This window comes from Lissotriton helveticus, chromosome 11 (genome assembly GCF_964261635.1).
Source record: "Lissotriton helveticus chromosome 11, aLisHel1.1, whole genome shotgun sequence".
Taxonomy (NCBI): domain Eukaryota; kingdom Metazoa; phylum Chordata; class Amphibia; order Caudata; family Salamandridae; genus Lissotriton; species Lissotriton helveticus.
This window is the reverse complement of record NC_136072.1, coordinates 124,667,290-124,681,889: the sequence shown is the minus strand read 5'-3', so window position 1 is coordinate 124,681,889 and position 14,600 is coordinate 124,667,290. Positions and strand designations below refer to the sequence as shown.

The 14,600-nt window shown below is 45.0% G+C and overlaps 2 protein-coding genes across 6 annotated transcripts in view; one reads left to right on the top strand and one right to left on the bottom strand.

Annotated features, from left to right (window-relative positions):
- Positions 1 to 14,600, top strand: part of MCF2L2 (MCF.2 cell line derived transforming sequence-like 2) — a 2,082,183-nt gene that overhangs the window by 1,334,314 nt on the left and 733,269 nt on the right. For all 4 annotated transcript variants that reach the window (XM_078665987.1, XM_078665986.1, XM_078665989.1 and 1 more), the window contains exon 17: positions 9,179 to 9,294. In XM_078665987.1, the coding sequence (XP_078522113.1) occupies positions 9,179 to 9,294 (116 nt within the window). The remainder of the gene's footprint in view (positions 1 to 9,178; positions 9,295 to 14,600) is intronic.
- B3GNT5 (UDP-GlcNAc:betaGal beta-1,3-N-acetylglucosaminyltransferase 5) overlaps positions 1 to 14,600 on the bottom strand; it is an 818,869-nt gene that overhangs the window by 277,102 nt on the left and 527,167 nt on the right. The window lies entirely within an intron of this gene.

Sequence of the window (14,600 nt, the reverse complement as noted above, 5' to 3'; positions counted from 1 at the left end):
TTCTTTTTGCCTGTTTATTCATTTCTTTGTAGCCCGTCCCGACGTTGTGGGAGCAAAAGGCTGTTTCTGGGCCCCCGGCCGCCCCGACGTTAAGGCTGCTTCAGGGCCCCCTGCAATACTGACACCTGTCACAAATAGTTTGCTCCTTTCCGCGCTCCAGGAAGTCCCTTACCTCGCGCGTCTTTACTTTTCCTCCCCACGGCTGTACTCCTCGCGCTGCTGATGATGTCAGCACGTTCGTGCACACGGCCGGCGCTACTTCCAAGGGACTATTTTTTCTGTAAGGTAGATTTTTTAAAGCACGTATATTTTGGCGGGGTTATATAGCCTATGTCACTCTGCAGACCCTGCCAATTCCAATGATGTATTGGGTGTTTGGATTGGTGCTGTGGTTCCCGAGTTTACCCGCCTCAAAGGTTCCCAGTTCTTACTTTATAATAGTAGTATAGATAAATCAATCCCTTATTTAGACATAGCCCATGCAGACCAAATACAGGCATGGCTACTTCCACCCCTACCAAACGTCACAACGATTTCTTGGAAAATCGGCTTAAGCAGTTAGGGAACTTCCCCTTGCTTGAATATTGATTTGTCCAAAAACTCATGTACTTTGCAAAGAACAGCTATTCCCTGGGGGTTCTTTCCTGACGTTATTATGCCCGACTTTACGTCAATCTATGGCATTCCTAAACACCTTGAAGGTATAAATATACCTTCATTTGCTATGGCAAACTACGGTGGTTCGGAGCAGTTCGACTATCTACTTGCCCGACACAGATGGCTACAGTGAGTGCCGAAGGAAGCCGACGCTCCAGCTGACGGACTGATCAAGAGACTGCCTTTCTCTCGCCGAGAATCCAGCTCCAGGGTTTCCAAGCTCCCCTTGCGGGGTGTTGGGAAATCGAGTCCTGGGACAGAGATACCAGACCTACTTCATTCTAAACCAAGGTATGGAGCTGATTAGAACCTAGAGAAACCTTTGGTAGATTCTTGGCAAAAACAACTACACCTATGCTACACAATACTTCTTCCCGCGTACTAGACTTAGATTAGGTACATTGGGGTAGACATATTTAGAAGCACCAGTTGAGTATTTTAGTCAATGTTATTTATGTATGTATTTTTTTATGGCTTAGAAACCATACAATGCTTTTACAGTATTATTTTATAATACTATTCTCGCTGTACGCATTATACTTTGCAGTCTGCATAACGATTGTAGCAGTTCACTTCTCTTGTATGAGAAAGAAGACTGTTCAATAAACCTTTTTATTGAAAACGCCTGTCTCTCTTTTTCTCTGCAACTCTGTTGAAACGAAGCATGCACGATTGACTGAGTGAAATATTTATCTATTGTTTCCGCGACTCTAGAGATATATTTCTTATTCTTGGGAAACAAAGTTGTTATGTTTATGCGGTTGTCAGAAACAAATCCCTTCCTGTAAATTCGAGGAAGTTTCTAGTGACCTCTGAGCTAGCTGGCACTCACTATTAAGTTTAGTATATTCGATAGAGATCTACTCGACCTCAGTCCTACATCTAATCTATAGGATATATTATTCCAATACGCAGAGCCTATTGGGAATATAGGAACTACACTACACCCCCTTCACACAGGAAAGTTAATGCTGAACTCTCCTCCAAACTCCATTCTCTCCTCCTATGTGCCTCAAAGACTGCAGAGCCTCCACATGCACAAGCTGATCTCCTGCGCTCCCCGAGCACCAGCTGCGCTCGTGTTCCCCAAGACTGTCCCCACCCCATAACTACATATCCCACCAGGCATCGTATTGTTGCTCTGTATATTAATGGTTAGTGTTATCAAGGCAGAGTACTCCTCCTTGGCCCCGACAGCTTTACGCTGTCAAACTGTATATCAAGGGTTCGCAAGGTGACGCTGTCTATCCACCTCCTCACCTCTGTTTTTGAAATATTCATAGATTATGCTCACCGAGGGAGTGGAGGGAGGGTTTAGGGTTGGGGCTATCCACCCTCCCACCATTGCGAGCTTTCCTTCCCTAAATCCTTTGAGCCGCACGTCCTAACTATTTATCGTTATTATTCATTGGTTTTTGGTTCTGGTGCAGCAGGAGTGCAATTAAACTGAGAATCAAACCAGACGCTGCCTGCTACAGGCCTTAGCAGAGGTGGGCTGCTCAACAATACAGGATATCTCTGGATGCTGTGCACAACCCTGAATAAATTCTGAAGTTTTTTTTATTTTTTTAATTCTTTTTATTAGACAAAGAAATTACATTTTTGAAACTATACAAGGGGGAATAACACAGTGTTACATACTTTGATATAATTTTGGTAAGGAATCATGGTGGGGTTACAGATCGGTGCAGGACTTAAGGTGTTACATGCCTGCGGCATCAGAGGATTGGCCTTAAAATGGCTTAATGATTTCCTGACAGATCGATCACACACCATTATGCTTGGGCCCTACCTGTCAAAAAATATCCGTTAGACAAAGGGGTACCCCAGGGCTCATGCCTGAGCCCTACGCTTTTTAATATTTACATGACCCCATTGGCCTCTATTGTTGAACTTTTTGGGTTTGAAATTATTTCATATGCTGACGACACTCAACTTTTATTCCCAATTGGTTCAAATCCTGAAGAAGAGAAACTGTGTTTCTCTGAGGGCATGTTGGCCGTCTCTGAATGGATGACCGAAAATCGCCTTCAACTGAATCCTGAAAAAACGGAGCTGATGCTCATGGGCAAAGCAGCCTCCTTCTGGACAGAGGAGTGGTGGCCGGTCGGGCTGGGTCAATCCCCTGCCCCTGCTTCATCAGTAAAAAACTTGGGCCTAAAATTAGACCGAGCTCTTACGATGAAGGACCACATTTCAGCCACAGTGAGCTCCTGTTATTACAGCCTGCGTCAGCTGCGCAGAATAAGAATAATACCTTTTCTGCCAGAGAGTCATCGCAGAACCGTAGTCCAGGCGCTGGTAATCAGTCGTCTTGACTACGGCAATGCCCTACTGGGTGAAGTGGGTGAGACATTATCGGCCAGATTACAAGTTATTCAGAACACGGCTGCCAGGATGAAATTAAACTGCCCGGCCGGCTCGCCATTACTTCCCTTATTGAAGAAACTACACTGGCTCCCAATAAAAAAACGTTCATTGGCGGTATACAGATGGATCCCTTACATGTATTCCATTTATCCCAGATTGTGGACCACTTTTTGGGACACCCTCGTGCAATCTGTACTGTATTCTCCCTGATCATGCACGAGGCCATGTCCGTATTCCATGCAGCCAGTGTCCGTGGCACTCCAGAACCCCACAGCTGAAGCTTTTTTTGAATAGTAACCAATGTACTGACTTAGGAAGGATGGAAGGCTGATCAGGCCATGCCAGGATTCGAACTCGTGAAGTGTAGGTCACCGTAGATTTTGGCGCATTGCAAGTTGTAGAAACATGGGTTATCTGAATACTGTTCTGCAATGGTCATGTTTACTCCCCCCCGCACCTCCCCTCCCCGGCCTCCTACATGTGAATCACACTATGAAGAGAGAGAGTGTGTGTGTGTGGGAGGGGGCGCATCTTTTTTGTATTTTCTGCCACATAAGGGCCGAAGAGGTCCAGTGACTCATCCATGTCAGATGTGATGCCAGGCTCCACCAAAGTCAACAGGCACTTCTAGGTGGGCTCAAAATTCCTTTACCCGCCGTAGCCTGGTTTGTTATGGTTCCACATCAGAGCACAATGGAGGCAAGCAACGCTGTTGACCTGTTAGTGAGCGTTAGTTCCTCTCAAGTGCTGTGCCCTTCTCCCTCACGCATTCAGGAGAGAATAGAGCGAGAGCGGCAAATACAAAAGTACGAGTCTCCTCACCCTTCCTAATAAGCGCCATCAATTATTTATTTTAATTGTGTGCCTGTTTATTTTTCTGTGACCAGAGCATGCAAGCCACCAGCTACAGCAAGTCTGTTTAAATCGAAGTCTGAGTCCGGGATCGCTTACTTAAACGTGTCACAATCGGCTTCCGCTCAGGATCAGGGTGATGCTGAAAAGGGGTCCACCTCCTGATTTCCCCACTCTCTGACTGTTATACTAACACAGAGCGTAAAGGCAATCAAGGCAGGGAAAGGTAAGGGAAGGGACAGCAACGGAAGGGATAGCTGAAACGACAAAAAAGAGAGAGAGGTTATAGCGTACAATCCTAGCTACTCTCATAAATTCTCGCTAGAATTCTCTACCTACCCCGTTAATCTGGAGGTGAGTCTTTCCTCCCTAATGGTAGATACTTCTCTACTTTGTAAATAGCTGCCTGAAAAACAAACCCAGTATTAATTCCAATTCACCAATACTCAGCCATAAACAAACAAGGAACCTCTAAACAAACATACCCTTTTTTTCTTATCCCTTTAAACAATAAAGAACTTTCTCCAGTAACCCAGATGCTGAATTCTACAGAAGAATCAAGACCTCGGCATTGTTCTGGCAAACAAAGTTTCTGAGAAAGTTACGGTCTCGGCCATGACCATCCAAAGAAAGAACAAAAAAGAAACAAACCACTAGTTATTCCAGCTGGGCCCAACTAAACGGAACACTAGAAAAATAATAGGACATGTGTAAAAACCGTAATAGTTCCAACCTCTTCCGAGGCTTACCAGCCAGTAGCTTCAAACAAATGAGTCTCATACAAGCCTTTCCAGTTTGATGCTTTATCCCAAGTTTTTATGCTTGCATGACTTCTCAACGAAATCCTTCTCCGCTGCAGCCGCTCGCGGGAAGGAAGGAATGCAAACAACAGCTGACCGGGTTCCTGCTTGCTGCCGGGAATCCAATGGCAACGTCTCAGCCAAGAACGCGGAAATGTCCAAAACCTTCTCCGCGGCGGCCGCACGTGAGAAGGAAACCAGATAACACGAAAAGGTGACGAATGAGCTCCTCCAACCTCCTATGATCTCCCAACGAACGCGTCTCAGCCGAGAACGCGGAAGTCCTTCCCCGCTGCAGCCGCTCGCGGGAAGGACGGAAATGAAGGTCGGCTTCTCCCAGGTTCCAAGAAGCAATCCTAAGTAATACCGAACGCCTGAAACAAGCGTTCTCCCAAACTTTAAAGTTCCAACCCTCATTCCTCGATCAGGAACGAACACCATCAAAACTAGTTCAGAAGAGTAATCACATAGAGCGCACCCTAGTGTTGCGCTGGAGTATATGTCCAGAAACTCCTCCCACGGTGTTGGCATTCTGGAAGTTGTAGTCAGGTAGGCGCCATTCGACAAATCATGACAAAACGAGCATTATTCAGCAAGATTGGAAAAACATTAAATGGCAACCAAACAAGAAACCATTGTCAAAGCCAGTCTTTGTAGTTTTTATATAGCAATTAGCTTTTCTTAAGCTTTAGTAAGATACACCTAAAAAAAGACCTATTGGCTATGCCAATGCTTGTTTAAAAAAGGGCATAGATAGGCTATTAAATTCATGGCCTAGTGTCATTGTACCCTAAGCTACTAATATGATTGCTTTGAGATAATACCGTGGATTCCCACTTTGACGACGGGGAATGATTCAAGCATGTGAATCTATAAAAGATGAAATACTGGAGAAGTTAAAGTCATCAACGTTAAGCCGTCTTATAGAGCACACTTTTACCTGGAGGTGTCCTGGTGCGAGTTCCAATGAAAATCAGTATACAAATCAGAAAAGGGCTTAATTGTTAAATATCCATGTTTTCAGATTTTTCCTAAAAGCGAGCAGACCAGGGCTAGAATGAATGAAGAGAGGTAACTTGTCCCAAGTCTTATCTGCACCAAATGCAAAACTTCTTCAACCCCAATTTTGATTTGATTTTTTAAATCTGGGGAGAACCAATTTTCTTGGACCCGCAGAATGGAGAGTTCTATTGGGTACGTAGCACTTGAACTTCTGTCTAAGATGGACCGGTCCTATGTTGTGTAGAGCCTTGAAGGCCATGCACAGAGATTTAAACTTAATCCTCTCCCTGACAGGAAACCAGTGAAGTTCCTGGATTACTTCTTTAACAGAGCAGAATTTAAGAGTACCAGAAAGAAGTCTAGCAGCAGTATTCTGAAGCACCTCAAGCCTATTAATATGTTGCTGCTGCATATTAAGGTAAAACTGTTACAGTAATCTAGTCTTTATAAGATAAGAGAGGACACCACAGTTTTTTGGGACTCAAGAAAAATAAATCGTAAAACCTTTTTGGCCATCCTTACATATGAAAAGTAGAAGTCGTCAAGGTGGTCACTAAAAGACAGATTATTGTCCATAAGGAGTTCTAGGTTTTTGGCTTTCCTAACGGGAATGAGAAAGGAGCCCAGTTCATCTGGCCACCAAAATGGGGACCAGAAGGTGGGCTTGTTGCTAAATAAAATAACCTTCATTTTGCCAGAGTTTAATTTTAAGCAATTGTTGCTCATCCATGAGCGGATGGCCAGCATAAAGTCATGAAAGTTCCTGCCAATGCCCTGATTTGAAACCGACAAGACAATTTGTTTGTCATCGCCATAGGAGGTCAAGGCAAAACCAAAAAATCTAACTATAGGTGCCAGAGCTGTAATATAAACATTAAATAGAGTTGGGCTGATTTAAGAGCCCTGCGCAATCCCACATGGGAGAGGAAAATGTTTGGAGACAAAATGAGTCTAGCGCCACAAACTGCTTTTTGTCTGACAGGTAGGAGACAAACAAAGTGAGCGCTATAGTCTGAATTCCAATGGAGGCTAAACAGTCCAAAAGAAGATCATGGTGGTCCGTATCGAAGGCTGCAAGGAGATCCAATAAGCTCAAGTCTCCTTGCCTCCAGAGTCTAAAGCCTTTCTGATTTCTTCCTCTGATTTAATAAACACAGATTCAGTGCTATGGCCAGCTCTGCAGCTGTATTGTGTGTCATCTAACAAACTGTTATCCTGAATAAAAGAAGATAGTTGGCTATTCATAGCTTTCTTCCCCAATTTGGCTGGCAAAGGAAGTCTGGAAATTAGTCGAAAATTGTATGGATCATTAGGGTTGAGATTTAAGTAGAAGAAGAATTGAGGATACATTCTAGGCATTGGGATAACACCCAGTATTGAACAAGGTGTTGAACAAAGTGGTAAAATCATTGGCCATTAGTTCAGGGACCGTTTTTTTCAAAACAGAAACAGGGCACAGGTCCAAAGGATAGCCTGACTTGGCTAAGAGGAAAGGCGTGTTAAACAAATATAATGCATTTCGGTAGATGAAAAATTTCTTCTTAGAATCTCTCTTCCATAAAATGTGTGTTTGCTCCATGATCTTGCTTATGGCCAGTGAAATTTATTGTTTGTGAATATCAATAAAGAGCAGATGATGAAGACGAACTAGGCTTTACTTTGGTGTCACATGCTCTCAAAAGCACAAAGCTTTTGACACCAGTAATAAAATGTATGGCTAATGTTATCAAAATCTACAGAAAGATGACAACGAACTAGAGTAGGGCCAGTATCATGGCTACACATCAAAGGGGGACTGGGAACGATGTTAAGAATTATAGACACATATAGCTCATTGATGCCAAGGCTCAGATATTCAGTAACCATCACCTGGGCCTAAGGAACACTAGCATAAATGGTTGAAAAAAGTCTTAAGTTAAAACCAGAAGTGATGCAGCACAAATGAAATACAATACCCCAAAGCATCTGAATGCCCCTATTTATAGCACAACCCAGCACACGAGGCAGCACACTCTCTGAATACAAGAAAGGGTACAAATGTGGGTAATACACTCTGATAAACATTGACTACCCAAGCTCTAAACTATCTCTGGTAATGGGAAATCAAAATGCCTTATCCAAAATGGTTACTGTCCTAGCGACTATTCACTGCAGGCAGACCCAAACATCAACAGTAGATAGCCGTTTCTGGAAACAACAAAGTTTTCTTGAACAAAGGCTATATAACTCAATATCTAGGCTTCCGATTCCCAAACACAGTAAGTAATCTTGAAGTGTACGCAAACGTTATGTATATCCTAGATATACTCATACTCTGTAATTCACACAAAAGAATAATGTTACGATTAACAAAGTTATGCCTTCAAATAGTACTGAATACATTTTAAATCCCTGACCTACTTTTGAACATATCTAATTATTATGTATCTCCAATGAGTACTCCTTACTATAAACAGGCAGAATTTCTGTCAGTAGAACAACTGCCTGGATTATTCCCAGTGACGTAGACAATAGACTACATTGCCCTCAATTATACTGATGTTTGGGTGTTTTCACAGCCTGGGGCATATTAACAAGGGCATTGCGCCACCGGAGTGTTACTTTTTCTGATGCTCCGGTGGCATAATGCCCTTCTCCATATTTACAAAGCAGCGATAAGCCACTTTGCGTGGCTTAACCCTGCATTGCAAATATCGTACCTTTTGACGCAGGTATCTGCGTCAAAGGGGTGTGCAATGGGTGTTGCTTTGGGCATTCCACCACATCACCCATTGATTTAAAAAATATGTATATAATATCACATGTGCAACAGGCTGTGGTGAGGTAAATGGAGGTTTCATCAAGGCTTTGCCAAAAGCAGTTGAAAAAAACAGTTTTTCCATGAATTCTTTGCCCATCTAGCAAGAATTATGGTACTCTTGGAGCCGTTTTGAAAAATTTCAAGAGCATTTCATGTTTTTTTTTATCAAGAATGTTTAGAGTAATTAACTAAATATTTATGTTATGCAATTTTTATACTGTATCCCATATCCCTAAAGTAGCAGCACTCTCACTTTATGAGGATATTAGGAATTTAAATCATGCTAAATGCATTGTATCCAAAATGCAACCTTTAGTACCGTTGCAGTTTCAATAATGGCCCCCTATGTACCCCATTCTAGGCGCCATAATATCCTTGTTAGGACTCATATAAAAGTTTATTCTTCTAATTCTTCGATTTCTAATCTTTGTTCGAATAACAGGCGTATCCAAAAGAAAGACAAAAAATGCATTACCCAAGTGGTTGGTGAAGTCGCTGAGAAAATAACCGTTTGTGGAAAATTAAAAGTGACAGAATTATCAAAAAAAGTAGGTTACAGGTCTAGAGAGCAACGCTAGAGTTCAAATGCTGACAAATTAACTAGATATGAGGACAAAAATGTAAACATTTATTAAGGTCTGACTACCATTTCAGGTTACTATCTCAAAACACTGTTACCTTTTTTCCTACTTAACAGGGTTATGTTTCAGAAGTGGACAATCCTAACCTGATGCATCTAATCCCTACACCGCTTCAGAACAAAAAAGAAATTCTATTTGGAAATCTTCCAGAAATATACGAGTTTCATAACAGGTATGCCTTTATACTTCTTAACCATATTCTGCAATGTGTAGCACTGATCTCAAGCATGTTTGCAAATCTTTGAAAACATATTTTCAAGCATTCTGACCAGTATAAAGGAGGATGAACTATTGTTACTTACCTGTAAACAGGTGGTTCTCCAGTATTGGTGTCTTTCATAGATTCACATGCTTGAATATTCCCCGTCGTCGAAGTGGGAGTCCCACGGTATATACAAAATAGCAATAATGCTAATATAACATAAATGATAATATCATATAATAATAAAATAGAGATAATACACTGTAAAAACCTCTACAATGGTAACTTCCATAGGAAGACAGTATAAGAGAAAAAACTCATTTGTAACATATCAGTGTCATTATGTTGGTCCGAACTGCAGCCAATCAGGCTCACGCACCCTCTAGAACCTTCTCCTCAGAAGCTCAAGCCCTCAGATTTTCGTAGCACTAGTAATAATAGCGTATGAGGAGAAGAGAGCCTCTGAGGGGAGGAAGGGTGGGTCGCATGTGAATCTATGAAAGACACCAATACTGGAGAACCACCTGTTTACAGGTAAGTAACAATAGTTCTTCTCCAGTATTAGGGGTGTCTTTCATAGATTCACATGCTTGAATAGAATAGATAGCAGTAACTCCTTAGCACTGGGATTGCAAGCATCTTCACAAGAAGTAAACACATAGCTTAAAAGCATATAGCAATCACAGAAGAGAAAGGAGGAGGGAACAGAGGCTCACCTTATTTAAAGAGATGGCGAAGCACTGCTTGCCCCACTGCGGTATCCGCCTCGTTGATGGAATCCAAACAGTAATGTCTGGTAAAGGTGTGCCTATTCGACCACGTTGCCGCCCGGCAAATCTGGTGTAGAGGCACTCCGGCAAACAAGGCGGTGGAGGACGCCATCGCTCTCGTTGAATGTGCCTTCACAGGACCCTGTAAAGGCTTGCCAGTTTGTTGGTGACAGTAGGATATGGCTGCTGAGAGCCATCTTGCAAGTGTCTGTTTTGTCACTGAATGTCCCCTTCGCATTCTTCCATATGCTACAAAAAGCTGATCTGATTTGCGGAAGGGGGCAGTTCTTGAAATGTAAAACTTTAGACAACGGCTGATGTCTAAGGAATGAAGGCGTTGTTCTGCCGGTGACTGTGGATTCGGAAAGAAAGTCTTCAAGAAGACAGGTTCGTTCAGATGGAAATCTGTAGGCACTTTTGGCAAAAAAGAGGGATTGGTCCGAAGAGACACCCCATCTGGTTTGAATTGCAAATAAGGAGGCTTGATTGTGAAAGCATGAAGATCGCTGACATGGCGAGAAGATGTTAGGGCCAAAAGCAAAACGACCTTCCAGGTAAGAAACTTGTTGTCTGCTCTGTGGATTGGCTCATACGGAGGCTTCATGAGCTGTGACAATACCACGTTGAGCTGCCATGTCGGAGGCGGGCGTCTGATAGGAGGAAACTTCCTGAAGAGACCTTTAAAGAATTGTCTGATAATTCTGGATGAGCAGAGAGAGGTTGAGCCATCATGTCTGAAACGTGAAATAGCTGCCAGAAAGACCCTCAAGGTGGCATGAGAGAGGCCAGACTGAGCAAGGCTTAGAAAGAAGGGCAACAGCTGTTCTGGGGCAGAAGTGAGTGGGTGGACATTTGCTTCTGCGCACCAATGGCAAAACCGTTTCCACTTTAGTTTGTACGTTTGAACAGTTGAGGAAGCTCTAGCAGAAGCCAGAATCTCTCTGCATTCCTGGGGCATCTCTAAATTCGCGAATTCGAGGAATTCAGGTTCCATGCCCATAACTGAAGAGTGGTCGGGTCTGGATGGCAGACTTGGCCCTCGTCCATGGACAGAAGATCTGGACGTGGATGCAGACGAATGGGCGTGCATTGGGACAACAGAAGAAGTTCTGAGAACCAAGCCTGTCTGGGCCAACGAGGTGCAATCAGTATCAAGTGGCAGGGTTGCCTGCGCATCTTCCACAACGTCCTCGGCACCAATGGTATGGGGGGAAACGCATAGGCGAACAGGCGCTCCAGTCCATGAGAAGGGCGTTGCCGCTGGACCCCGGATGAGGATGCCAGCTCGCAAAGGCGGGGCACTTCCGATTCAGTGGAGTGGCAAAAAGGTCCATCAGGGGACGACCCCAACGGCGGAACACCATGTCCAGAGTTTGTTGATGAAGCTCCCACTCGTGGGTAGACGATGTGGACCTGCTCAACGAATCCGCTAGGATGTTTGAAACCCCCGGCAGATGGACCGCCGTCAGGGAGATTCGATGATGAAGAGCCCAGTTCCAGATCTTCTGAGCTAGCCGAGACAAGGGCTGAGATCTTGTGCCGCCCTGTTTGTTCATGTAGTGCATGCTGGTTGTGTTGTCCGTTTGAACCAGCACGGACTCTCCTTGCACTACTGGCAGAAAAGATCTGAGAGCAAGGAAGATCGCCAGCAGCTCCAATCTGTTGATATGCCATGTTCGTTGCGACGGTGTCCACTTCCCTTTGATTGAAAGGTCTAGGAGATGAGCTCCCCAACCCTCCATGGATGCATCTGTGGTCAGCGTTAGATCCGGAGGAAGGGCCAGAAAGGAAACTCCTTCGTTTAGGTTGGATGGTTCTGTCCACCAAAGGAGACTGTCCTTCATGCGAGACGAGACTCTCACTAGATCGTTGAAGGATCCTGACACTTGGCGCCATTGCAGGTCTAGTTCCTCCTGAATAGGGCGAGTGCGGAGCCTGCAGTTCGGAAGCAGAGCGATGCAGGACGACGCCATCCCCAGAAAGGACTTTAACATGCGCACAGAAACTGACTGTTTTGAACGGATGAGGGTGACCAGACGTACTATTTTCACCTGTCGTTCTTGGGAAACGAAGGCTTTTGATAATTCCGTGTCGAGAATGGCACCCAGGAAGTTCCTTCGTTGTGATGGTGTTAAGTGTGACTTGTCCACGTTGATGGTCAACCCCAGCGACTCGAAAGTCCGCAGGCAGAGACTTGTGTCGTGAGCCAGCTGAAGAGGAGACGGAGATTTCAGAAGGCAATCGTCCAGATAAGGAAAAATCTGCACTCCTTGAAGACGTAGATAAGCCATGACTGGGGCCAGGACCTTCGTGAAAACACGAGGTGCCGAACGCAGGCCGAAAGGCAGCACCTTGAATTGGTAATGGACAGCGCCCACTTTGAACCTCAGAAATTGGCGATGTTGTTGCAGAATCGGCACATGAAAATAGGCGTCTTGCAGATCTATTGTGGACAGAAAATCTCCGCTGCAGAGAAGCCGCAAGACTTCTGACAATGTGAGCATGCGGAAAGACTGCTGTTTCAGAAAGAAATTGAGCGCTCTCAAATCCAGTATAGGCCGCCACTCTCCCGTCTTCTTGGCAATGAGGAAAAAACGTGAGTAGAAACCTGTCCCTTGTTGTGATATAGGAACCACTTCGACTGCACCTTTTAGTATGAGAAGACGAACTTGATGTTGCAATTCTAGAAAATGGGGAGGTGGCGGGCCTGATGGCGGAGAATGAGGAGGAATCTCTGTGAACTCCAAGGCATGACCCTTGCGAACAATGTCCAATACCCATTGGTCCGATGTTATCAGAGACCATTGGGAATAAAACCGCGAGATTCTCCCTCCAACTCCTTGTGTGACATGAGAGTCACTGGCGTTTGTTGTTGGCACCCCTATAAGTAGGTTTTCCTTTATAGGGTCGTGACTGATTTTGGCGAGTAGACTGCTGAGAGGAGTAACGTTGATTGCCTTGGTTGAATTGGCGGTACTGAGTGTGTCCTCCTCGAAAATTCGTGGAAGACGAACCTCTTCCACGGGCGCCACGAAAGGGCTGTTTCTTAAATTGTAAGGAGACTAGCGATTTTGCTGTATCGGTGTCCTTTTTAATTGACTCAAGCGCCTCGTCAATGTGAGCGCCAAAAAGAGATTCACCGTCATAGGGCATGTCGAGTATCTTCGACTGGACCTCTTGCCGGAAAGAAGTGGATTTAAGCCAGCCCTGGCGGCGGAGAGCCGCAGCACTGGCGAGGATGCGAAATCCCGTACTCGCCACATCAATCGCGCAGTCAATCAGTTCCTCTGACGCCCTCATGCCATCCTGGAGAACTTGCTGGGCTTCCGCTCTGGACGCTTCTGGAATTAGAGAAACGAATGCGGAAATGTCCGACCACATTTGCCTGTCGAAACGACCTAGAATGGCCAACGCATTTGCAGCGCGTACCGATGTAGAGGACATGGTGGAAAATTTCTTCCCAATGGCGTCCAAACGTCGACCCTCTCTATCAGGTGGAGTAGTGAGAGGAGTCGCCGGATTACGTGATCGTCGCTGTGCCGCCTGTGTGACAACCGAGTCCGGTTTGGGATGCGACAGCAAACAAGCAGGCGAACCCGCAGGAGCCTTGTATTTCTTTTCCAGGCGAGGGACTTGTGCCGGCAAGGAGTTAGGAGAATGCATAATTCTTATTCCTTCTTTCCATACAAATTCTATGATTGGTATGGTGTGAATTTGTTTGCATGGTTTGTTTTTGAAATCGTAGAGAAAGCAATCTTCTTGCCGTTGTTCTCTCGGCAATTTAAAGCGGTCCGCCGCTTTATTCATCAGCACATGGAAGCTTGCTGTATCAATGGTAGGCGCATCACCCGCCTCTGGCTGTTGCGGAGAAGGTGTCTGTATCCGATAGTCGTCGTAATCCGCCATATCTGGATCCTGATCATCGTCAGTATCCTGGTGTAATTCCCCTTCTTCACTGTCCGACTCATCCACCCCGTGCGCACCAGGTTGCGGAAGAAGAGGGGGGTGAGGGCGGGGAAGCTCTGTCAAAAGAGGCTGCTCCAAAGACTGTGGATGGGTGGCAGGGCCGGAGTCCTCCGCAGGAGCGTGGCTTGGAGTACCCTGAGGGGTAGGCGGAAACCTTCTGTTGTAGTCATCCAGCATATGCTGGAGGTTTGAAAACAAAGAAACTGGAAAAGATGCCATAGGCAACTGGACAAATTGGTCATCCGGTTGGACCACTTCCTCCACGTCCTCCTGGTCAGAACTGGAGTCTTGACATTTTATAATCAATTCTGATGGACTGTGAGCTTCATCGTCATCATCTTCCCCCATAGATCCAGTCTCGTGATCAGTTGCCATCAAAGGCGAGGGTAATTGGAGATCAGGAGGCGGCAGCTGCATAGAAGAATCCCTGCCAGAGGTCAAGGAAGGCAGTGGTACCAGAGGCATGGTGGCAAAAGAACCCGATCCTGACGAGGATCCTGAACATGCCGCTGCAGAAATCGCCATCGTCGACGAGGTAGG